The 26,616-nt window shown below is 48.6% G+C and overlaps 1 protein-coding gene across 1 annotated transcript in view; it reads left to right on the top strand.

The window, feature by feature from the left end:
* Positions 1-26,616, top strand: part of EFCAB6 (EF-hand calcium binding domain 6) — a 221,574-nt gene that overhangs the window by 115,933 nt on the left and 79,025 nt on the right. Inside the window, exons 16-18 of the mRNA XM_047067112.1 lie at positions 14,980-15,094; positions 17,397-17,530; positions 22,218-22,450. Of these exons, the coding sequence (XP_046923068.1) occupies positions 14,980-15,094; positions 17,397-17,530; positions 22,218-22,450 (482 nt within the window). The remainder of the gene's footprint in view (positions 1-14,979; positions 15,095-17,396; positions 17,531-22,217; positions 22,451-26,616) is intronic.

Raw genomic sequence — 26,616 nt, 5'->3', positions numbered from 1 at the left:
TTGCCCTTTTAAGGGTATTGCTGCTAAAGCCTTCTGATATCACGTTGCATTTTGACTGTTGTGCGGACAGAGAGAAGTTCTCGATGCTCGATCTGCCGGCCCAGTCAGATTCAGTGCACGGAGCCCAGGCTGTCTGTCCTTGTTGGGGGAGAGGGGGCTCATGACTCAGGTAAGAAAACGCTTGGGGAGGAGTAGAGGAAGTGCTGTGCTCTTGAGGAGCGGTGGCAGGGGTAGGGCGAGTAGACCTGGTTCTTTAGCTTTGTTCCAAACAGCTCCCCAACGGTGCCCATGTTTTAAGGGGTGACGGCTGTGTGTTCAGAGTCCCTCACATGCTCACTTTCGCTGTACCACGCCCGGCACGCCATCATCAAAAGCCAGTATTTCTCCACCTTCTGGCAGCAGCTGCCCTACCAGAGGCCACAGCTGGATTCTTTCAGCATCTGGCTGCGCCCAAGTTGGCCGGATCCTCCAGGGCAGGAGCCGTCCGTTCGTCGCACACGCCCAGTGTTCAACAGACCGCGCCTCCCGGGCTTCCGTTTTGCCACGTGTTCTCAGGGCCTGGCCCCCTGGAGGGCCTTGGTCCCCTAAATACCGCAGTGTGGGGACTTGCATGCAGGTCCGGAGCTGGGCGCTAGTCTGGAAAGGGAACCCAGTCAGGGTGTCTGCTAGGGCACTAGGAATTACTCCATCCCACCCTGAAGCGGTTGGAGTCTGTCAGTTTTGTTAGTCTTCCCAAAGTAACAACCTCGTATTGTTATTCTTTTCTCATGTATTTGTTCTATATTTGTTTATTTCTGCTGTGAGGTCAATGATCTTTTTTTTCCTTCTCCTTGATTGGGATTTAATTTGCTTTTCTTTTTCTCGTTTCTTGAGATAGAATGTGAAATCATTGCTTTTTAGCCTTCATTTCTCTCGTGTATGAATTGTTGGCTACACATTGCCCTCTAGGTACAGGCTTAGCTACATCCACAAGTTTGGGTATACCATTCATTGTCATTCAGTTTAAAATATGTTATAGCTTCCCTTGTGATTTCTTCTTCTTCCAACGGTTTATTTAAGGAGTGTGTTGTTTAGGGACACCTGAGTGGCTCTGTCAGTTGAGTGTCCAACTTCAGCTCAGGTCATGATCTCACAGTTATGGGTTTGAGCCCTGAGTCAGGCTTTGCACCGACAGTACGGAACCTGCTTAGGATTCTCACTCTCCCTCTCTCTCTGCCCCTTCCCTGTGCGCTCTCTCTCTCTCTCTCTCTCAAAAATGAGCATTAAAAAAGTGTATTGTTTAATTTCCACACAGTTGGGATTTTCTAATTTACCTTTTATTACTGATTTTATTTTATTATTTATTTATTAAAAAAAATTTTTTTAATGCTTATTTATTTTTGAGACAGAGAGAAACAGAGCATGAACAGCAAGGATCAGAGAGAGAGGGAGACACAGAATCCCAAGCAGGCTCCAGGCTCTCAGCTGTCAGCACAGTGCCCAACGTGGGGTTCAAACTCACAGACCATGAGATCATGACCTGAGCCAAAGTCGGAGGCTCAACCGACTGAGCTACCCAGGTGCCCCTATTACTGATTCTAAAGTCAATTCCATTGTGATCAGAGAATAAAATCTAAAGCCTAAATGACTTCAACCAATCCTTTGAGATATATCGAGGCTTGTATTAGGACCCAACACGTAGACAATTTTGGTAAATGTCCTATACGTCCATGAAAAGAATGTGTACTCCATCGTGGTCCTTCAGTTTTCTAAGTATGTCAGTTAGGTTGATTTCATTAATTGTGTTTCAGAACTTCTGTATCCTTATCAAATTGTTGCCTGCTCATTCCATCAGCTATTGTGAGAAGTATGTTAAAGTCACTCATCTCATTTTGGATTTGTCTAGTGAGATCCTTCTTTATTCTGTTGATTTTTACTTTATTCAGTCGACACTAAATTACTGGGTACACATAGATTTAGAATTGCTGCACCTCCTTTATCATTATGACATGACTCTTGATACAGAGTAATGCTACTTGCCTTCAAGCCTATTTTTGTCTGATAATGATATAGTTACTTTGACTTTCTTTTGATTCATGTTTGCACAATGTAAGCTTTTCTGCCCTTTCAATTCAAACGTTCTGGGTGCCTAGTTTATTTATTTTTTTTATTAAAAAAATTTTTTTTAACGTTTATTTATTTTTGGGACAGAGAGAGACAGAGCATGAACGGGGGAGGGGCAGAGAGAGAGGGAGACATAGAATCGGAAGCAGTCTCCAGGCTCTGAGCCATCAGCCCAGAGCCCGACATGGGGCTCGAACTCACAGACTGTGAGATCGTGACCTGAGCTGAAGTCGGACGCTTAACCGACTGAGCCACGCAGGCGCCCCTCTGGGTACCTAATTTAAAGTAAGTCTCTTGCGGTACCTGGCTGCCTCAGTCGGTGCAATGTGTGACTCTTGATCTCAGGGTTGTAAGTTTGAGCCCCACGTTGGGTATAGAGATTACTTAAAAATAAAATCTTTTTAAAAAAAGAAATAAAAGTAAGTCTCTTATAGGCAGCATATAGTCGATATTTTAGAAGATGTGGTGTGACAGTCAGTCTTCTATTTCAAGTATCCTGCCTGTTTTATAGTTAATTACTAATATTGTTGGTTTTATATCTATCATGTGAGTTTTTTTTTCTATTTGACCAGCTGTCTCATGGAGCTTCTTACCTTTTTTTAAGAGTATTCAGCTATTTCTTTTAGTCCATTTCCCCCTCTGTTAGCTTATTGGTGAGAACATTCTTCTGTCATTCAGACAGAGGCTACACTAGTAATTTCAACATGCATCCTTATCTTATAGTTTGTAGTTAACTATAGGTTATTATGTTTACCACTTCCCTAACAATGCTGGATTTCAAAATGCTTTAATTTCAGGGTGGCTGGGTGGCTCAGTCAGTTAAACATCCAGCTCTTGGTTTCGGCTCAGGTCATAACCTCATGGCTTCGTGGGGTCAAGCCCTGCAGTGCAGAGCCTGCTTGGGATTCTCTCCCTCTCCCTCTCTCTCAGCCCCTCCCCTACTCATGATGTCTCTGTCTCTCTCAAAATAAATAAATAAACTTAAAAAGTGCTTCAACTTCAGTTATCCCTGTCTTTTGTGAGTTATTGTTGTCACACATTTAAATTTATATGTAAGTTAAATCCCACAAGACATTGTTATTATTATTATTATTATTATTATTACTACTACTAATAAGCTGTCACATGTATCTACAGGTCTAGTCTTCTCTTGTTCTTCCATCGTACGTTTTTGTGCTTGTACCCGGGCTTCTTTTTATTCTGTGTAAAGACCTCCTTTTTGTCCTTCTGCTAACATGAGTGTGCTGGAAACTAACTCTGTTTCCATGGTTTACTCCGTTTTCCTTAGTTGGTACCTCAGGTCCGTTTTCTGGCCCAGGACCCCACCCAGGATCCCAGATACAGTTAATTGTCACATCTCCTTAGCTCCTCTTGGCTGTGACAGTTCCTCTCTCAGACTTAACTCGTTTTTGATGACCTTGACGGTTTTGAGATTACTGGCCAGATATTTTGAGAATGTCACTCTGTTGGGATTTGTCTGATATTTTCCTCATGATTAGAGCAGGGTAATGTTTTTGGAAGGAAGACCATAGAGGTAAAGTACCCTCTGATTGCATCCGATCAGAGGATATGCCATCAATATGACCTATCACTGTTGATATTGACCTTGATCACCTCGCTGAGGTGTCTGTCAGGCTTCTCCACTGTAAATGTACTCTTGTTTCCTTCTCTTTCCATACTGCACTCTTCGGGAAAAAGTCACTATGCACAGCCCGCAGTGAAGGAGTGGGGAATTATTATGCTCCATATCTTTAAGGGCAGAATATCTACAGAAACTATTTGGAATGCTTCTGTGTGGGAGAGTTGTATCTTCTGTCCTATGTATTAACTTACTCATTTATTTATATCAGTATGGATTCATGCTTCATTATCCTTTAAATGTCTGTATGATCCTTCTAGGGCTTCCTTTTCTACTCCTGGTATTGATAATTCTTTAATCTTTTCTTTGTTTCTCAAATAGTTTAGCTGGAGGTTTATTATTTATTTGATTCATCGTTTTTATTTTTATTTATTTATTTTTAAAATTTTATAATGTTTATTTATTTTTGCAAGAGAGAGACAGAGCACAAGCAGGGAGGGGCAAAGAGAGAGAGATCCAGAATCCAAAGCAGGCTCCAGGCTCCGAGCTGTCAGCACAGAGCCTGACGTGGGGCTCGAACTCATGAACCGTGAGATCATGACCTGAGCTGAAGTCGGACACTTAACCGACTGAGCCACCCAGGCACCCTGATTGATTGTTTTTATAAAACAAGCTGTGTTTTCACTGATTTTCTCTATTTGTCTATATTCTATTTCATTCATTTCTACTCTTATGTCTCATTTCTTTTTTTTATACTTACTCTACTTACTTATTTTTACTTCTTTTGGATTTAATTTACCTGACACAGAAGGGGATTTTTCCTTGGAAGGTTCACCTTGAGACCCTGGTAGAATTCCTGGTGGTAAAATCCATGAAAGTATGCCTCCCCCCCCACAAAAAGATTGGACCCTCCCCCCACCCCACCCCCGAGTTTCTCAGTCTCAAGCTAATGCTCACTTAGCCTGCAGCAGATTGTCAAAATTACCACGTAAATGTTTTTTTACCAGTTTGTGGCTATAGTGGCTTCTGCTCCAGGTAGCTGATCTTGGCTGTGATTGTGTGCGTTCACCTGTCTCTCCAGATGTCAGATTTCTCTGATGGCTCTAAGAAAGTTACTGATTTTCAGTATGTTCATCCTTTTTCTTGTTGTAACAATGGAAGTGATGACTTCTAAACTCTTGACATGTTAAACCTGGAAGCAGAAGTTCACACTTACATTTTAAAGATATTTTAGCTGGGGATAATAGCACTTTAGGTTGGTAATTACTCACTCCTGGCATGTTTAAGATATCATTCCACTGTCTTCTGCCTTCTATCAGTTGTGTTGATAAATAAACCATCAGTCTTACTGCTGCACATTTGAATGCAATGTGTCTTTATTTCTCTAGACGTTTTTAGGATTTTTCTTTTGGTCTTTGGGTTTTAGCAGTTTTCTAGATGTGTCAAGGTGTTACTTTCTTTGAATGCATTCTGCTGGAGTTTGCAAGTCTTCTTGAATCTGTAGGTGGATGTGTTTAATAAATAAATTGTGGAAAATTCCCACCCATTATTTCTTTTCCTTCTACTTATGCCAGTTTTCTCTTTCTTAGATTCCAATTATGGATGTTAGACCCTTTGACAATATCTCACTTGTATCTCACTCTTTTATGCATTTTCCACTATTTTTCTTTCAGGGCGTCAGCCCCAGAATTTTCCACTGTCTTCTAGTTCATTAATCTTGTGTTCAGCTTTTTCTAATCTGTGGTTAATTTTATTCATATAAGTTCTTAATTTTAGCATTTTTTCAGTTGTGGGATTTCCATTTGGTTATTTTTAATATACTCCATATTTGTGTCTTTTCTTCTGTTGTCTCAACGTATACCTGTATTTTCTTGAACATATTATAGCTATTTAAAGAACTTTTTTCCTGCTAATTCAGTATCTGTGTCACCTATGGATCTTCTTCTATTGTCTTTTTTATCCCTTGATTTTGAGTCAGATGGCTCTGTCTCTGGGAGTGCCAGACAGATTTTTATTAAACGCCAGATATTGTGTTAAGAAAATTGAGAGGCTCTAGATAGTGGTACCATTTCCTTTGCTAGGCAGATAGAGTGGAAACTGATGACCTTAATCTAGTTAGGGACTGAGTCGATTTGAGGCTGGATTAAAGGCTCCATTTGATTTTATTTTTAAATTCCTATTCCTAGAGTATAGCCTCCAAAGTTTGCAACCCAGAATCTGGGTTATTCTCTGAGCCTTTGCTTCTGAGAAATCCTGAACTTTAAACTTTGTTTGTCAGGACCACAAAGTGACCAAAAAAAATCACATCTGCTTTTTAGAAGCTTTCTACCTTGATACTTAGTTTTCTGTTCCACATAACTTCTGAACTCAGCAAACATCTTGAGGGGGAAACCAGTAGTGTTGGGCTCAGTTCTCTGCTACCCCTTCTCACGAGGAATCTATTCAAGTCTCTGGTTTTGGTATCAGGGGTCCCATGGTCTCATCACAAGTTCTGTTGGCTTCTCCACCTGCTGGTAGTGACTGTCTGCCTGGGTCACCAGCCACATCCAGCCCTGAGTCTCTTGTCCTGCTCCCAGAATGCTTGAGTGAGGGCCCCCTCCTCTCAGACTGTTGTCCCTTGGAGTCCTGGTTGCCTCAGCAGCTCTCTGTACTTCAAACAGATGTTTTTCTGTATTTTATCTGGCTTTTCTATTTGTTCTCAATGGAAGTGTAGACCTTCTACAAGGTCCTCCAACACACTGAACATCAACCATTCCCTTTCTGATGGGCATTCACTTCTCTTTTTCTTTCTAAAATCCCTTTAAACTATCTTTCTTTATGTGTCTCTAATACTGATGTTTTTATTTCTGTGGAGCAGATTCCCAGGAGTAGGATTGCTTGGTCTAACATTACACACACACACACGCGCGTGCGCGTGCGTTGTCTGCTTTCTAAAGCCACGCTATAGCATTTCCTATTTCTAATAGCTATGTATGAGAGTATATTTTTCTCCAGCCTCTGTTAACAATAGTCATTATAGCTCTTTTAAATTTTTGCTGGTCTGATAGTTTTAAAGTAATAGTTCAGTTTAACTTTAATTCGTATTTATTTCCCTGACTACTAGTAAATGTGTGATTTTCTTGATATTAGGATTTCTTCTCCTGTGAGTTGCCTATTTACATCCTTTGCCCTCTTATTAATGTTTAAGAGATGTTTATTATAGATATCGTTATTTATCCTGTGTTCATAAGATGCTTTGAATTTCCAGTTTACCCCTATTCTCTGGATTCTCACCCTTGCGACTCTCTTCCCTGCAAGTCTCTCTCTCTCTCTCTCTCTCTCTCTCTCTCTTTAAAGTTTATTTATTTATTTCGAGAGAGAGAGAGTACAAGTGGGGAAGGGGCAGAGAGAGGGAGAGATGAATCCCAAGCTGGCTCCACACTGTCAGCGCAGAGCCCCATGTGGGGCTTGAACTCACAAACTGTGAGATCATGACCTGAGCCAAGATCAGAGTCAGATGCTTAATTGACTGAGCCACTGAGGTACCCCTGTATGTCTCTTAATTAGAACCCAGCCTCTGCCCTCCCAGCTCCTACCACTCTTCTCTGACACTTTCCCATTTGGCCAGTTCCAGCCCGGTTCTCTCCTAGGGCACTGCTTACTGGTAGCCCCATCTCCCTCACTCAACTGTGGGCTCAACAAGGGCAGTTATCTGTGTCTTTTTCATTCTCTGCCTTATCCCCAACATCTAAAACAGGGGCCAGCATAAAAGTGCTCAATAGATTGGGGCGCCTGGGTGGCTCAGTCGGTTAAGTGTCTGGCTTTGGCTCAGGTCATAATCTCACCATTCTGAGTTCGAGCCCTGCATCGGGCTCTGTGCTGACAGCTGAGAGCCTGGAGCCTGTTTCAGAATCTGTGTCTCCCTCTCTCTCTGCCCCTCCCCCACTCGTGCGCTCACGCTCTCTCTCTCTGTCAAAAATAAATAAACATTAAAAAAAAGTGCTCAATAGATATTTTTTAAATGAACCCAGTCAATTTTGGAAAGCATTCAAGTATCATGGTTTAAAATGTAGACTTTGGATCCAGACTGCTGGAGCTGGAATCACAGCTCTGTTATTTAATACTTGTGTGACCCAGGTGCCCGGTGGCTCAGTCAGTTAAGCATCTGACTCTTGATTTCAGCTCAGGTCATGATCTCCCGCTTCATGAGATCAAGACCTAAGTTGGGCTCTCTGCTGACAGTGCAGAGCCTGCTTGGTATTCTCTCTCTCCCTTTCGCTGCCCCTCCCCCACCCCCAATAAATATTTATTTATTTATTTATTTTCCATTTAAAATGGAAAATTCTTTTTTTTTTTTTTTTTTTTTTTTTTTTAGGGGCGCCTGGGTGGCGCAGTTGGTTAAGCGTCCGACTTCAGCCAGGTCACGATCTCACGGTCTGTGGGTTCGAGCCCTGCGTCGGGCTCTGGGCTGATGGCTCAGAGCCTGGAGCCTGTTTCCGATTCTGTGTCTCCCTCTCTCTCTGCCCCTCCCCCGTTCATGCTCTGTCTCTCTCTGTCCCAAAAATAAAAAAAACAAAAACAAAAAAAAAAACAAAAAAAAAAACGTTGAAAAAAAAAAGAAAAAAATTTTTTTCAACGTTTTTATTTATTTTTGGGACAGACAGAGACAGAGCATGAACAGGGGAGGGGCAGAGAGAGGGAGACACAGAATCGGAAACAGGCTCCAGGCTCCGAGCCATCAGCCCAGAGCCCGACGCAGGGCTCGAACTCACAGACCGTGAGATCGTGACCTGGCTGAAGTCGGACGCTTAACCAACTGCGCCACCCAGGCGCCCCTAAAATGGAAAATTCTTTAAAAAAATCCCTGTCGGACCTTGGGCAAACCTCTTTATGCCTCAGTTTCCTCATCCCTAAGATGGAAATCATAGGAGTAGCTACACCATAGGATTGTTATTAGAATAAATGAGCACATATATGTGTATTAGTTTCCTAGGGATTTGTAACAAATTACCACAAACTAGATGGCCCAGTACAACAGAAATTTATTCTCTCGCAGAGAATACTCCTGGAAGCAAGATGTCCGAAATCAAGGTGTCCACAGAGTCAGGCTCCCTCTGATGGTTGTAGAAGAGGATCCTTCCCTTCCTTGACTGTTCCAGCCTCTGATGGTTGCTGGCATTCCTTGGCTTTGAAGCTGCCATTACTCCATTATCTGACTGCTTCCTTTTGTCTCTGTGTCTTTACATGCTGTCTCCTCTCTGTGTGTCTGTGTCCAGAGTTCCCTCTAGTAAGGATTCCATTCACTGGTTTGGGGGCCCACCCTAGTCCAGTATGACCTCATCATAGCTTGATTACATCTGCAAAGACCCTATTTCCATTCAAGGTCCATTCACGAGAACCTGGGTTAAGACTTGAACGTATCTTGGGGCGCCTGCATGGCTCAGTTGGCCGGGTGTCCGACTTTGGCTCATGTCATGATCTTGCGGTTCGTGAGTTCGAGCCCCGTGTTTGGTTCTGCGCTGACAGCTCAGAGCCTGGAGCCTGTTTCGGATTCTGTGTCTCCCTCTCTCTCTTCCCCTCCCCTACTCACACTCTGTCTCTGTCTCTGTCTCTCTCTCCCTAAAAAATAAACATTAAAAACAATTTTTTTATAAAGACTTTAGCACATCTTTTGGGGGGACATAATTGAACTCCGTACCATATGTAAACCCTTTCAGTAGGGCTTGGCCCTTGGGTTCATTCTTGTATCCTTAGTGCCTTCGATAATTCCTGGCCTACAGGTGTCCAAAATAATCTGGTGAATTAATTAATGGACCAATGCTTTGTCCTCTGGCCTACAAATATATTTTCAAAACCTATCATTTGTCTTTTTGTTTTATTATATCTTTTGCCATTAAAATGTTTTAAGTTTTGTACAACCAAATATATTTGTCTTCCTTCCTGGCTTCCTTTTTTTCTTTTTAAAAATAAATGCTGGGTTTGTAGTCTTGGTTAATAAGTTGTCATGCCTCTAGCCCCCAGGTTTCCCTCCCATATTTTATAGATAATCTCCTAGACTTTCTTACAAGAATTTTTACATTTTATTTTTTAATGAAATGCTTAGTCTATATGGAATTAATGTTTGTTTTTGGTGTAAGATGGGGCTCTTCTGTATTTTCCCACTGGATTGTCACTTGTGAAATTCTCATTATACCAGAGTCTAAGTCTGGAAATTTCCATTCTGTTACACTGGTCTTACATCTTTTCTGTATCAATGCAATATGTTTTTTGTTTTTTTTTTTTAACTTAGTGAAACTGATTTTTCCTCCTTTTTATGTTTTTTAGGCTATTCTGAGGCTATGTTTGTATTTTTCCATATAAATTTTACCCATTTGTCCCCCAAATGCATTATTACAATCACAATTGGACTTACATTAAGTTTATGTATTAGAAATGTATCTCCTTTGGAATCATGGAGAGAGAGCATACCAGGATGTGCAGAAGGGGAGAACGGAGAGCCTTTTGTTGCCTAAGGGAGTGCAGTCATTCAGAGTCGGCTCTGCCCACTGCACTCAACCCTCAGCTCTGGGTTTCACAGCTTGTGTCCACTTGCCCCTTGGACAACAGATCAGGCCCTAGGACTTGAGAACAGCCTCCTCTAAGGGAGGGGTGGCTTGTCTGCTCATGTCTTCAGTCTTCACAATTTGTTACTCATCCGCCCACAGAACTCTCTAAGGTTTTACACATGTGTGCAAAAATGAGCCGGGTTCTGGGTATTTGCCACTAGAAGTACGTGTCTGGTCGATTTACTCATTACGCCTGGAATTCCTCTTGACGTTGAAAACTATCAGAGCACCTTATCTTTTATTCTCAGACGGAGGCTGTCTCATTTCACGGTTTTTGAAGGTTAGTGTTGGTTCAGCATCTTGTCCTTCTGAGCCATTGGAACACAATTCTAGTCTTGGTGGATTCTACAGGAATAACATATTTTAAAAAATCTAAACGAAATCATCGTTGTCATCATCATGCCCGCAGCGAAAGAGAAAAGAAAAACTACGGTTTCACAACTTGGGGTCGCTGTTGACAAGCCATTGCTCGGTCTTGAAGGTCCGCGGTCGGGCCCTAGGTTGGAGGAAGGATTGTTGGTGAAAAAGCAGTGCAGTCCCATCGCTGGGGGAACGGGTAGGGTTACATCAGGTGGACCAGACAGAGCTAGCCTTATGGACGAGAAATTTCTAGATCAGGGATGTGGTCGGACGGTGATCATGGCGTGTTTCCAGTGGTCACAGCGTTGCCACCAAATTGATAGAATTTCATAGATGCAAAGAGCTGGAAAGGCCCTCAGAGCTGGCGCACGTATCGTTACCCTCTCTTCACCCCGGCTCCTCCATTGTTCACCATCTCAGTGGATGCTTCCCTTACCCAGGGGTGTCGGGCTTGGCCGTGTGGCTTTCCTTGACCTGGCGTGCGGCAGACGTGACCTGAGCAGCGGCCTCAGATCCGCTGCGTGCTTTTGCTTGACCTGGTGCTCCAGCGGTCTGCCAGTGGAAGGGCCTGCCCGGGGCAGCTGTGTCCCTTCAGTTTGATCCCCAGAATGAATGCACGCGGAACAGGCCGGAATCCAACCTGCGGCCCGATGCCAAGCCAGTCGACCCGCAGCCTGAATCAGAAACACCTAGCCAAATCCGTCTTACATCCGCCAGACTGCACTTGACCCGCAGAGCCGTGAGCGTGAGAATAAATGCTTGTTTCCTTGTCAGCCGCCGGGCTTTGGACGGTTGGTCATGCAGAAGCTGGCTCATAGAGTCCCTGTTCCCGTTGCAACCCTGTTCCAAACATGTAGTACGTCTAGGCTGGGGGACTCTCAAACCCAGCCTCAGGGGCATCCTCTGTAGACTGCCCAGGCTGTGTCATTTGAATGGGGAGTGACACACTGGCCAGCGTGTGGCTGTGCGGCAGAAACCACCACTGCTCATTATTGACAGAGCCGGAAGCCTCAACCGTGAGTCCAGACTCAGTCGCCAGTGCTGGGCTGTGGCCACTGGCCACCAAGCGTCCCTGGACAGTCACCCCCAGTGCAGTTATTGGAGTGTCTGCACAGTATTCCCAGGCGTCCCCGGGCTCCGGGCTCCTCGTCTGTAAAAGGCAAGGCTGAAGCTGATGCTGTCCAGGCTCTCCCGTGCGACACCTTGGCTCTAGCAGCTGTAGCTGTGTCTTTTCAGGAAACAGATGGCTGATTTAGCCTTCCCCCTGAACTTTGACCTCCTCATTTGTGAGACGGAGCGTTGTGAAGTTTAAATGAAATAACGCGCGCAAGTCGCTTGGCACGGTGGCCGGCGCCCGGTAGCTCGTCAGTCAAATTCTGCTTCTCAACGAAAGAGAAAGCCCGGCTTCTCTTTCTCGACGGAAGCCTGGGAAGCTTCCCTTACTACCTGGAGTCAGGAAGGCGTGCGTAGGGCGGTGAGGCCAGCCCTTGCCCTTGTCGTCAGACCGTCAGTGCTGAGTCTCTGTTCCAGACGCTCGCCAGCCTCAACTCTTGCACCTGAGCCACGGTCTCCGGAACACCTCCCGCCAGCAGTGTTCTCATGCCGGGGGCTTTTATCTGAGCCGCTCCGGACTGCGGTGATTCACTGCAGGCAGATCCTGGCTGTAAGAAATGCTGAAGGAGTCTGATGCTAGGTGGAGCTCCGATGACCAAGAAGGAATAAGGAACGTTGGAAATGGTACTTAGCTGATGAAATCTAGAAGCCTGGTTTTTCATCGTTAAAAAAAATGCACCTGAGTGCTTCAAGCAAACATTATAACGTTGTCTTGGGTTAATAACATATGTAGACCTGTAGCTTAGAGGACAGGGGGCAGGGTAGGGCCTGTATGGTTGCTAGGGTTCTTCATTTTATGTGAGGTGGTTCGCTATGAGCTCCAAATAGACTGTGAAAAGTTAGCGGTATATATTCTCCCCGGAGCAACCACCAAGAAGAGGGTGCAGAGAGCCATAGCAGACCAGCGTGACTCACATGGAGAGACTGGTGATGTTTCTATCCCCGGATGCTCTGCAGTGGCCGGGCTTGGAAAGACCAAGTCCCTCACCCAGCTTCTTGTTGTGGGCACCCCTTGGGGAGCACCTGTCTTCACCGAGAGAGCCAGCAGGGGTCCCGTGGAACGACATGGCCTCCTGTGGAAGAACCAGTCTGCGATCTAAGGGACATCCCAGGGACAGCAGAAGTGACAATTCTGTGAATCAGAATGTGCCAGACCATGGCTTGTCGCTCTTTGAGGAACTCACTTCATGAGATGCCTCCTAGAAGAGACCAAAGGACTTGGCTTGAATGGTTAAACGTTTTGAAACCTGCCTTGTAAATGCTGCAGTTTGGGCTTACGCTGTTTGGTAAATTGCCTCCGAGCGTCATGGTAAATCTAGCTGATTTGCTGCTGTGTTCCTCCCAGAAATGAGAGTGTGCAAAGGGGAGGCTCTAGAGACACGCATGTTTGGAAAGTGCTTAGTGCCTCTTCTAGTGATCACACCCTCCGGGTTTCCCGTCCTCTGTGATGCTCTGTGCCCGCAGGGGAGGGCACGCCTACAACCCCAGGACAGGCTGCTGAAGGCGTGCCCAGCCTCCCTGGTGCCTCACAAGCCTCCAGGCTGCGAAACATTTGCCTACAGACATTTCCTTACTATCCGCTACATATGTTTTTATGAAAGGACTGAGCAGGAGGAATTTGCAATGAATAATTCATGTGTAATTGTTTTCAAAATATAAAGTTATTTTTCAAAGAAAGCAACCAATCTATCCGTTTCCGAGTCCCCCCTGCCGCTTGGGTGCTTCTGCGTGGGCTGCAGCTTTCCATCGAAACCCTCGTGTCGTCCTGTGCTGGGCCAGTCTCCTCCGCAGAGCTGGGACGGGGTGCCTGTGCAGATGGCGCAGAGCTGTCAGAATTCCCAGCCAGCGCTGCCTGCCCAGGTCCCCAGGCAGGCCTTTGGGGACAGTCTTGGCATCCGGCGCTGCTCTCCACCGGGCCCCTGCAGACAATACCACAACACCTGCATTCCCTTCCTTTTCACTCTGCTTCCAATGCTGCACCAAATACATCCCGCGGCTTGTTTACTTTAACCCACACACACGAGCCAAGCCACGGCCAGGGCCTGACCAACTGGGCTGGTGCAGATACAGCGAGCCACGGTCCCATTCAGTTCATTACTGGCACTGATAGTGAGAATAAGAGCAAGGCAATGGTGCCAGCTCCCTGGGTCCTAGTCCCACACACCAAGAAGGACGGCACCCAGACAGAAGGAGCCAGGCACTACACACAAGTTGTAGGCACCCTGCTGCAGCTAAGTGGGTTTACATTCTGCAGCTCTAGTGTGAAGAGGCCGGGGCAGAAGGCTCTGTATCTGTAAAGACCTCAGCACAGTCCTGGCACGTAGCAGGCAATAAGCGTGATGATGGTGGTGGTGATGGTGATGGCGATGATGGTGGTGATATTGATGATGGCGGTGGTGATGGTGGTGATGGTGGTGATATTGATGAAGATGGTGATGGTGATGGCGATGATGGTGGTGATATTGATGATGATGGTGATGGTGATGGCGATGATGGTGGTGATATTGATGATGATGGTGATATTGATGATGGTGGTGATGGTGGTGATGGTGACGGCGATGATGGTGGTGATATTGATGATGGCGGTGGTGATGGTGGTGATATTGATGATGGTGGTGGTGATGGTAGTGGTGATGGTGGTGGTGATGGCGATGGTGATGATGGTGGTGATATTGATGATGATGGTGGTGATGGTGGTGATGGTGATGGCGATGATGGTGGTGATATTGATGATGGTGGTGATGATGATGGTGGTGACGAGTACTATCTCATCCCATCCCCTATTCCTTTCCCCCCTCAGCTTTCTCCACAGAATGCAGCCACCCTGCTTTATTTGGTTTGTGTTTCCTAGGATGTGTGTGAATATAAATCTAACTAATGAGACCCGAAACCACCGCAGTCACAGCAGATGCGAGCTTGGATACCTTGGATGGCATGGCCTTTGGAAAGGTTTGCAGTGCTGACTGCAGCCTCCGGGGCCATGCCCGCTGAACCCAAGGCTGCGAGCCCACTTACCCCTTTGTTCGCTCGCTCACTCGCTCAACAAACACACCTCGCCCAAGGAGTCAGGACACCTGGGCCCCGCCTGTAGGGAGCCTGTGGGTGGAGACACACGAGTACCAATCACAGGCCAGAGCGCAGGGGCCATGGGGCCGAGCCCACCGTGGGTCTGGAGGGCCTCGGTCAGCCGGGACCCCGGGACCACTCAACTGCCTTTCTCCTCGCTTCCTTCCTCACCAGGTGCTGGGAAATCGCGGAATGCCCGTGGATGATGACCAGTATGCTCCGCTCACTGCAGAAGCAGGACATGAGAAAGGAGGGACGAGCTACCTGGACTTGGCGGCAGGCCTTGGAGGTAGCTAATCGCCGGCGCAGGCCCTGCCGGGACACGTTTCCCACCGGTGGCGACGCCAGTCTTTGCGAGCGCGGCCGCGAGGCCACCGGGGTGAGGTAGTGTGAGCTGAGGTGCCGAGACAGCGTGTGTTCTAAGACTGGAAACAGACATTCTTGTTTAGCTTCATCTGACTGTGTTTCGGCCTTTTTCTTTGCACTAAACCAAACTGTGAGTGCAGAATTTTGCCTGACGGAGCCTTCTACAAACTCAGAGCACAAACGGCTTCTAAAATTTGCTCCAGAGCCTGTGCTCCTTCAATCACGCTTCATGTCCTTTAAGATTTTCCTCCTAAAAACAGATGCTGCCTCTCTGTGATTAGTGACACCCAGGCATCAGCAAGGCAGGCGTTCCTCCTCCTTTTTGGTAGATAAGGACACAGAGACCCTAAGAAATTCGGGGACATGCCCAGGATCGCTGAGCCGCGGTCCCTCCCCTCGCCCTGCCCCCAGCGGTTGCCAGGAAATCTGTCGTACACGGGCAGTCAAGCCTGGAGGCTGGGTCCTCCTGTTTGCCACCTGCTCGGTTTCTGCTCTCCGGTCCACGCACCTGGCAGGGAGAGGACGAGCAGCTGGGTCATCCTCCCCCTCGCATCCCCTCTTGCTAGAGTTTAGATGGACAGAGAAGCCCTCTAGAAAGGCCACAGTAATCCCACAAATACGTTGACAGAATACGCTTCCTTTTTTGCTGCAAATGCAGTGCAGGCTGGACAGGGCAGAACCCAGAAGCCCTGTTTGCATTTTGCCGTCTCCCCCGCGTTCAGTCTGGGAGATGACAGGGCGGTGCAGTGGGCCTCCCCGAGAGAGAGAAAGTGGCAGCCGGGACTCCTCGCCAGGAAAATGAGAAGGTCAACCATCTATCTGGCCACACCAGAGTATCAGTTGACAGGCCTGTCCTAGGGGAGCGAGGGCGCGCCCACATGAGAAACAGGCAATTCGAGAAGCCATAGAATTTACCGTTTTGACCCCTTGGGTATACGTTTTGACATTTTTGAAGGAAGATAAAAAGAAGGAAAAGGTTTTCACATTTATCTTAGCGCTCCCAGTGTGCCGGCTGAACTTGTCTTTCAGGTGAGGAAACTGGGGCGCAGAGTGAGTCAGTCACTTGCCCGCGGTCCCAGAGCAGTGAGTCGGTGGCTGAGTGGGAATTTGACTCAGTAGTCACTGAATGCTCTTGGCTTCCTCCCTGCCCCGCTCCTTTCCCCCCACTGTCCCCCTCCTCCTCTTCCCTGCATCTGTCCCGCACCACTGCCTGTCTCCCCACATGGCCAGATGCTGGCAGGGGTGGGGGTAGAGACCTCGGCTCTGGGCCGGCCCCAGGCCAGGGACCCGGGGTGGCGGAGGGGGAGGTAAGCAGCAGGAGAAGTGTTTCCTGCACCTGTAGTGAGCCTGAGGGAGGCCGCTCCAGGCCCAGGTGGAGGCGAGGCAGAAGCCAGGTTCAAGACTGGGCCATAGGGTGCCCACGAGCTGCGGGTGCCCCGCCCACCATCCATCCCGCAGACCCATGGGTTCAACTTGCGCACCGACAGGGCCACCCGGGCGCCCCTGGGTTGGTTTTAAAGCAGAGATTACAGTGTCTTCCTCAGTTTTAGGGGAGAGAGGCCATAACGCAGTAGTTAGGCTGCTGGGCTCTGGAGCCTGACGGGCTCCATGAGCTCTGTGACCTTGGGGAAGCCGGGGAGCCCCCGAGCCCCATCTCCTCGTATGTAAGATGGACGTAATAACAGATTTCCTTGTGTACAAACGAGGCACAAGAAGAGAATCTACCTCTTAAGGTTGTTTGTTGGGAGGACCAACACATACCTGAAGGCTCCTCCTACAGTGTCCAGCAGACATGTGGCCTGTGAATTAACAAACATTGACTGACTTCCACATTGCTCTGTTTAGGACACGATTCTAGGAACCGAAGCCAGGCAGGGAATTCTCCTCTGCCCCCGAGAATGGAGAGATCAGTGAGATACGACCCGGTCCTGTAGGAAGGGCAGGGCGGGGAGACGAGGGAGTGTGCGAGGCGAGGCGGGCGCCATGTGCTGGACAAGAGCCTGGCCCCGCAGTCTAGACAGCACCTTCTTTCTGCAAGGGTAGAATTTCTAGGAAACTGAAGGAAAAGAACCCAGCCCATCACAAAGTTAGTGCTACGTTCGCATCGCAAGGCTTACCGCTGTCGAGTATCCTGACAGGTTTTGGGACAGAAAGAAATCCAGTGCCCAAATCGAAAGACGTGGACGCGCCATTAACGGAAGTCTTCCGGTTTGTCATTGTTTCAGACGCTCCGAGGAATGGGCCAGAAGGGGCTCCATCGCAGACTCCGGTTCTTTCGAAGAGTAACTTGGACGGCTACTTTGTAACCGCTGAAGAGTGCGTGAAGCGCTTCCCCCAGAGACTGAAGGAAGTCTTCCGGGTAAATTATGACCTATCTACTGCTTGGCTTATCTGGACACCCCCCACCCCACCTTGCTCCCAGCCATCCAGCCCCACCGGCTGGGACTCCTGGAGCCCCGGCATGCCCTGCGCTTCACGGGACCCAGCGCCCCTCGCCGTAGACTCAGGTTCACCCCTTCTCCCCTTCCTGGGGAGGGGGGCTCGGGCTTAACTCTGCAATCCCCTCCCAGCCCTGAGGTCCTCCCCTGCTCCCGCTTTGCCGGGTCTGCCTTCTGCCTCTCGAAGACCTTGGAGAAATGTGGAAGGAGAGGGGCGGGTCAGGGGGTTAACGAGGAATTCGGGATGCGCATTTGTCCATCCTGTCCACGCCACCCATTCACTCGGCAGACAAGTAGCACGCACTCACGATCTGCTGGAATTTCTGCTAAAGGCTGGAGATGAAAGAGGGGGCCCCAGTCCAGTCTAAGACGCAGATGGAAACAGATAGTTCAGACACATGGGGTTGCCTGTTGTAGAAGGAACCATAGCATGCCATGGGGGCACAGGGAAAAGACTGCACTAAGGAGGACTTCCTGGAGGAGGTGGCCCCTGAACCGAATCTTAAACCCCCAGCAAGTGCTGGCCAGAAAAAGGAAGGAGCAAACAATAGGGGAGGGAGCTTGCCCCAGGCAGGTGGTGGACAGGTCATGGTCATGGGCTTTAGGGAAAAGCTCACAGATTGCTAGGGTGGGTTGCATGTGGAAGCCGTAATGGGTAGGACGGGAGAAACAGCAGCCATTTAAACACAGAGGCAGGCAGAGAATGACCTAAGCTGTTTCTGCGTTGAGAAGTAAAGGAGCAGTTAAAGAGGGAAGGTCAATTTAATAAGCCGGCTGTAGTAGCTGCACGGCAGGGTGGAGGCCCCAGGGTGTGCAGGAACAGGTAGGTGAGAGGGTGAGGGGGTGAGAGGGCAGGAGGGGAAGCAGAGGGTCACTGGGAGCAAACGTTCCCTGCTTGTCACCAGGGTGGCCCGGAGGGGTTCGCGGCCAGCACCCCTCTGCCGTCTTCACGCAGGGGGCCAACTCACCCATTCCGTCGCAAGCCAGCCTCCTTTCTGTGGCCTCTGCCTCCACCCCTCTGCTCACCTTTCCCAGCGAGGGGGCGTAGGGGGAGCCAGGCTCTGTGCTGGCACCCCTGTTCGCCTATCTTTGGAACCCGTGCAGCTTGGTTACGGTGCACACACGTGCCATATTTCCTAATGATCTTTGTTTTAAACGATTACATAATGGACTGAGTCAATGAACATTCACTGCCACCCGCTCTATCCTGCCAAGAATTTGTAATCTAGGGTTGAGACAAAGAAGTGAATCTCTAATTGCCAGGGTTTACATGATCCGTACTAGGACGCAGGTTAGTTCTGGGATCACTGGGGATTTGCTTGTCGTCCTCACAGGTGTATAGTAATGAGACCGAGTGTGTGCCTTGCTTTTGAGCGGGAAGGGACAGTCACCTTACTTATTTTATTGAGTTCCTATTCGCGAGAAATTCCCGAGCATCTCTCCTCATCAATAATGGAAACCCCACCTTGGGTTAGCCTCAAATACTATTACAGCCGCTGCTGTTGTTTGCCTGGCAATTTTGTAGCCACGCGAGGTCGTCTCAGCACTCAGCTCAGGTTTATAGACAACAACAAAGCCAGGTGAGTTAGTTGTGCCCCCACGGCTCAGGTCCAAGACCATGAAGAATTGAGGAAATAATTCATCATGACCCAATAAGAGACATCTTTTCTCCCCGACTGTGGTGAGGAAGGCAGGCACAGACACCCCCGGGTGATGCAGGGGCATGACCTGAGGACGGGTTCTCCTTCGGCCAAGGGCTCCCCCTCCAGACACTGTCTCTGCAGGGTCAGGCACGTGTCCCCGGGTTCAGGTATTTATTTCAAAGCAATCAGAATCTGGAACCAACCCCCCCCCCCAGAAATGGGATCATTCTCTACATACATTTCTGCAACTGTACTTTTCACCTCACTGTCTGTCCTCGACGTCTGACCTTGCGTGGTGATCTCAGCATGCACCCTGATCAGAGCGTCCTCTCCGTTCTTAGCCCCCGTCCTGCCCGCCCGGCCTGCGGGCCCCGGCTCCGCACTGGCTGTGCCCACCTCTCCTCCTCCCTTCACACTCCAGCCAGTGTTCTTCCTCGCCTTCATGTCTTTGCACATTCTGTTCCTTTGCCCGGACTGCCATTCCAGGCCCTTTGACCAGTTAACTCCTACCCAGGCTCTGGTCTTTCTTAAGCACTCGGGCCTTCCACACGCCTTCAGATCTGCGGGGAGATCTGCCGCCGGCCCGTTCCCTTCCCGGTACAAGCGTGTGTGGACTTGTGATCCTAGGAGACCTTAGGGCTGAGTTGTTCCCAAATCATCCAAATAACTCAAACGGCCACCACAGTGCTTGACATGTAATCGGTGATCAATATGTATTTGCTGAGTGAACAAAAGACTTCACGTTACGTGTAGGCAGTGAACCGGACAGATTACATCTGTGGCCTCCTTTGTTTAAACCCTCACAGGACCCGCTCAGGTAGGCATTCGTGTTCCCATTTCACAGATGGAGAAACTGAAGGTCTGAGACAGGGAGGAACTTACCCAAAGCCACATGTCTCGCAGAGGTTGGAGCCAGGAATTGAAACATCTACTTGACTCCAATAAAAGTAGGAGTCTTCATTCTGGGAGGCCAAAGACCGAGATGAGGGGAATGACGAAGGTTTTTACATGTGTGAGGATTATAAACGTGGATTCCATGGCATCTGGACTGTCCCTGTCGTCCGGCAGTCCAGGCTGGCAGTGAGCACGGCCTTCACACCCGTCTTCCCGTCCCTGCCACACTGATTTGCTGTTACATTAGCAGACAGGCCTTTCTTCCCCACTAGACTGTGGGAACCTTGGTGTCGGAGACCACGTTGAGGCTAGCTTGTGTCTCTGTGCTGAGCAGAGTGCTCGGCACACAGTAGGTGCTCAGGAAACACTTGTTGCCCTCTGCATACCCACCAGCTCCGTTCCGCAGGTGTTTACTATGCACTGCTCTGAGCTGGAGGTACAACAAAGGACAGACCTGAGCCCAGGCCACATGTTCACCTTCCAGAAAGGGGAAGGCACTGAACACACACATCACCAGCTCGTCAGCCGGTGACATGTTCTGTGAAGAAAACTAAGGCCGGGTGAGTGTCAGGGACCAGGGAGATGCCGTTGTACAGAGAGGGTCAGGAAATGCTCCCGGAGAGGTGACATTGGAGCAGACACACGGAAGGGTGCAGGTACTGTGGAGAATTCCCTGAGACGCCCAAGGCAGGCTCGGCGTGCTCGCAGGACAGCAAGGGGGCAGAGGAGAGGAATGGGGGCAGAGGGGTGGCCAAGAGGTGGCCCGCAGCCCCGAGCAAGTCCCCACCGGTGCTGCTGCTGGACAAGAGGCCACCAGGCGGTGGCACAGGAGCCTGCTGGATGGCGGTGGCCCTGGGAGGCACCTGGGAGGCAGGGCAGCATTTTCGGTGGGTCCCCATCTGTTCAGCCCAGTGACTGCGCATTATGAGGTGCTGAGTGAATGAATGACTGCGGGAAGGCAGATCTTTCCACAAAGTCCCAGAACGTCTTAATTAGGCCCTTGAGGTCTTTGTTGTAAACGACCTCTTACGGCAGATCCTGGGACAGGAAGGTATGAGTGCAGCGCCTCTGAAGTCACCACAGAAAGCCCCGGTGGGGGCCGCGTCAGGTACTGATGGAGACGAGGGGTGCTGGGGCCGCGTCGCCAACTTTCCGAGCCTGAGACAGAGGAAGTACAGACGGGGGAAGCACACGCACTGGCCCAGGCAGAGCCCGTTCAGAGCCCCAGCGCCGGGCACTTGCTGTGCGGCCTCAGGCGACAGCAATAGTAACAAACAACATGTTAGGGCACTTAGAAAACAGCATATTCACCCCTCACAACCACCCCAGGAGAGAGGGACTTCCGTAATCCCCATTTTATAGATGAGAAAATGGAAGCACGGCCGGGCTAAATATCTTGCCTACGGTTTCGCCAGTATTAACCGGCAGAGCTGAGGTTTGAAAGCGGGCAACCTGCCGGCGAGTGGCCCTCGGCGTGCCGCGTGGCCTCTAAGTCACAGGCTCCCTCCCAGCCTCCATCTGCTCATCCGCAAGATGGGGATTGTGGTGCCCTCGTGTGGCGTCACCGACGGAGCAGAGCACCCGTGCAAAGTCCCTCTGGCTCAGCAGACAGGGCCAGCTCGTCGGCACCGTCACCCAAAACCGGGTACTGGCCCCCGGATGGCCCCTCGAGGTGACATTCAGGACCGCACTTGTTTTCCTGTAGACAGAAGCTGCCACACATCATGAAGCTTCTATAGGAACATCGATCGAGGGCGAGATTTTTATCTGTCCCGAAGAGCTCCAGCATCCTCTTACCATAAAGGCGGAGAGGGGAAGGAAAGAGAAAAGCCTTTCTTGTCCCTTGCCCTGGCCTCCCCGCATTACAAGAGGGCACGGGAGAACGCGGTGCGTGGTTCCTTGGGAAAAGCATATGGTGGCAAGGATGTTCCTGGAGGAGGGAACTTGCCCACGGAGCCGTTGCGGGGACACCGCCCCGTCCTCGTTTTGGAGAGGAGCCCACCCGCGCGGGGTTGTGTGTTGTCGCGGGGGTTCAGAAGGAAGCGCTTTGACGCGTGCATTTTGTTTTTAGGACCCCTACTCCGCCTTCTTTAAAATAGACACTGACAGGGATGGCATCATCCACATGCGCGATGTCCACAGACTGCTACGGCTCTTACTGTTCAATCTGAAAGACGACGAGTTTGAGCGTTTCCTGGGCCTTCTTGGCCTGAGACTCAGCGTCACGCTAAATTTTCGGGAATTTCGAAATCTGTGTGAGAAGACGTCTTTGAGAACAGACGACCCGCCTCAAAGACTCATTAGGTAAGAGCGCACGCGGCTCAGCGCCTTTGCCCCCACGGGGTCCACTGCTCCCGCCGGGCCCACGGAGGAGGGGGAGGAACGGAATTGCCCCCCCCCCCCGGGGAGCGATCGTTTCGTCTTTTGGGGGGCTCGAGAGAAACCACGCAAGGACTAGCCTTCAATGCCGAAAGCCTGAAAGATACTGGGTGCGGATTAGAAGGTACAACCCGATCTAGCCACCCGTGAGCGTGGGTTTCGCGTGTCACTGTGAATCATGCCAGCCTGCCTTCTAGGCACACACAACAACTACGTGCAGACACTTCTGTGTTTTTTCTTTTATAAAAAGCTGGGGTCGGATTTATGGGTGTTGCCCAGCCTTGCGAGACCTGTCGGCCCCCTGCCTGTGAGCTGTGCAAGCTAACGCTTGTCTAGAGAGCACGGGTCCAGGCACTAACATGTCAGCCCAGGCAATCACATGACTTGGGGAACCACGGAGCACCTTCTGGTAATTGATGGAAACTGAATATCACGTCGGGCTTTTTTCTATGAGTATAAACACATACATACACGGGGCCCTTGAATAGCCACAGAATGCTTCAACCCTGCAGCTTGACTTATATGTGGATTGGGGGGAGGGATAAATACAGTGTGATTATGTACATGTGTTTTCTCTTACGATTTTCTTCACACGTCCTCTTCCTTCGCTTACTTTATAGTAAGAACACGGTGTATTACACATATAACGTTGAAAATATGGGTTAATCGGTCGTGTTACCAGTAGGGCTTCCAGTCAACAGTAGGCTACTACTAATTAATTTTGGGGGGAGTCAAAAGTTATATGGGGACTTTTGACTGTGGGGGGGTTGGCGCTCCCAACCCCTGCCTCGTTCAAGGGTCAAGTATACGTCTTTTACTTTCTATAAATCTGGGGTCAGCTGAGCCAACTGTTTGGGGAGCCACAAGGACGACGCCCCCGCCACCCCTTCCCAGGCAGTGTTCCACCCCCGACCTCTGTCTACTGCATGCCAGCCTCCCTCAGGTCGAGGAGGCGAGTCTGCGTGCCAGCTGGACCGCGATTCGTCTCCTCCATTTCTCTCAGTAAGCGCCTACGCCCCTTCAAGCAGGAACAGCAATGGCAGTACATCACCCCATTGAGATCTGTTGATGCCAACAGGCATGAATGAATTAGCGCTTCAGCCCCTCCTTGACCAATTATTATAAGTGGAATAGTACTATTTTTTCGAAACCCTCCCATCCACTATGATAATACAGAGATGTGTTCTCTGCACCGTAGTAACATTCACTAGGCTGTTTTGCCCTGGAGGTACCGGCGGCCCCACCCCTTCCCTTCCGCCAGGCTGGGGAGCTCCCTGGAGCTGAGAACTCCCAGAAGCCCCCATTACTGGGCCAGATTACGCGATACTTGGCTAGGCTGCAGAGGCCCTCTGATATCGCTCTTTAATTTTTCTCTCTGAATTCGCTGGTTTTGTTTTGCCTGTACTTTAAGAAAAGCCGGCCAGAAAGAAAACAACTGTGGTCTCCTTCTAAGTGAAAGAAATGATCGCATAACACGTGAATTGGACACCTGCTTCCAATTGCTCAAGTTCTGAGGAGCTGTAATATGAGACTTGATTGCTTACCATTAAAACAATACAAAAATATCCTTCAGAAAGAATTTTCTGGAGAATGTGTGCAGAATGAACCTAGAAAATTTCAACCACAAAGCGCAATCTTCCCATTCAAATGACTCAGCCTTCTTATTTGTATTCATTCCTTCGCTCATCAAGTGTTTACTGAGGGTCTGCTCAGGACTAGATGTGGCCCCAGGATGAGGTGGTACAAAGACCGCCTTTGAGGGGCTCATGGGTGAATGTGGAACAGGTACAAAAATAAAGAGCTATAGTGAAATGCAAGGATGTCTGAAGTGCCTCCGAGATGGGAACAGCTAAGCCTGCTTGAGGTGCACGGGAAAAGTGGGACATCTGAGTTGCATCTTGAGGTGTGAGTAGGAGTTTGTCAGGTGCAGGCTACCAGATGGTGGTTCGAGGCCAGAGAACGGCATTTACAACACCTCAGAGGTGGAAATGTCGAGCACATTCAGGAAACGGGGAGAGGATGTGTGTGCAGAAGTGGCATGCACCATGGGGGCATGGTGGGAGGAGAGCCCTGGAGAGGCAGGAGGGCCAGCTGAGAAGGGGCTGGAGAGCCAGGCTGAGGAGTCCATCCTTTACCAGCAGACAGGAGAGGGTTTTATGCTGTGGAGGCAGAGGGTCGCATTGTGCTGCAGAAAGACCCTTCGGCAGTCCTAGAGCGGAGGATAGATATAAAGGAGGACAGTCCCTGCAGTCCAGGGAGACCCAGCATGGCGTCCAAGGGTCTGGTGGAGAGACCTCAACCAAGGCACTGCCTTAGAAAGCCACTGCTTTAGAAGGCCTCCCATGGCCAGACCCCATGCCTCTGCTTCGAGAAGATGTATCCTTTAGTACTCTACAAGGAGGCCCTATCACTTGACTTGCCGGATGAAGGACCCAGGTGATGGGTGGTGGGCAGAGATGTGAACGCAGGGTGCCTGTTTGGAGGGACCCCTTTCTCTGCCTGGAGGCCTCACCCTCCTTCACCCGCCTATCACACCAGCCTCACTTTTAGCCACGGGCCACACCTAGACACCATCCCATTCTGGAAGCCATCCTGCCCTCTTGTTTGGGCCCCTCTACCTTCAGGGCCTTCCCTTTCCACCAGCATTATCAAACACAATACTTTTGGAAAATTTGAGGGCTCATAATTTTGTTGAAGAGAGTAAGACCACCTTGTTTGTTTCATAACCGCAAAACATTTTCATTTTTAGATGTATAAATGCCAATTAGAACGATCAGTCCAATGGCCTGTTTCATTTCTCCATCATCTAGTCCCTTCCAATCTGTTCCCTTGTTTAAAACATACCTGCCTGTCCATTTATCTACTGACAACCCACAGCAAGTCCATTTTGGTTCATGTACATCATAAAAGATGAAACAACGCCGTCACGTGCCCTTTTAGCAAAATTTGATGCTTCGGCCTCTTGTCACAAAATAGTGTATGATCAGGTCCTTCATGTTGAATGGCTAGCTGAATCGAAAGGCCAAATTTCCCTTTCGTTCTTAGAAATACATCATTCGTTTGTCAAAAAATTTGGCTTGTATGATCAGTCTCATCATCATCTCTGGAATCCAGAGTCCTGTTCTGTCTGTGTGGATTCCTCTTCTGGTTCGTCTGATCATTGGGAGATGTCTTCTTATCTCAATTTTCTTCCCTTTGCCATTTGAACATGAAATAATCCTGAATTTTTAACTATGTTCGATGAAAACTGACACAAGACTACAGAGATGGTGTTGCTGTGTTCTTTTCACCTTCTCTAAAGATGCTGTTATACTTTGGGCAGTGCAGTCAGGAAACTAGGGAGTGATTCATTTCAAGATCCTGTCATTGGTTAAGTAATTCCCTCATTTTCTGTTTTCTTCTTACTGCTTTAGTCTCTCTCTCTTTCCCTCTCTCTCTTTCCCTCTCTCTCTCTCTCTCTCTCTCTTTTAGCATAGTTGGAAATAATTAAAGAATAAATGATTGATCATTTCTTGGGATAATGAAATCGATCTAGTAAAATTGAAATCAAGATCACTAAGACCCCATGTATGTAAGACCCCATTGACCCCATCAATGGACCCAGGTGGTATTGCAAGATAGAATGAGTGTTATCTCATAAAGAAAATAAATAATTTTTTTTTTGTTCTTTGAAAGCCCTCTAAGAAAAACTGAGAGTCATGAATGCCAATTCTCTTCCACTTTCCGGATTATATAGAATTGTTATTTCTTTCTTAAATATTTGATATAATTCACCAAAGAACTGATCAGGTCCTGGAGTTTTCTTTGTTGGGAAGATTTTAACTATGAATCTCATTAATTTAATAGATCATTCAGGGTTTCTATTCCTTCTTGAATGAGTGTTTGGAGTTTGTGTTTTTTGGTCCATTTCATCTAAGTTGTTAAATTTATGAGAATAAAGTTCTTCAAAATATTCCTCCCTTACATTCTTTTAATATCTGGAGGGTCTTTAGTGTTATCCCTTTTATCATTTCTGATACTTGGTAGGTAATGTCTTCTCTTCTTTTTTCTTGATATGTTTCGCTAGAGATTTATCATTTGATTGATATTTT

This window comes from Lynx rufus, unplaced genomic scaffold, assembly GCF_022079265.1.
Source record: "Lynx rufus isolate CCGP_SWC_20201006 ecotype Redwood Valley unplaced genomic scaffold, mLynRuf1.p SCAF_7, whole genome shotgun sequence".
Classification (NCBI taxonomy): Eukaryota; Metazoa; Chordata; class Mammalia; order Carnivora; family Felidae; genus Lynx; species Lynx rufus.
This window is presented reverse-complemented; position numbering and strand designations above follow the sequence as displayed.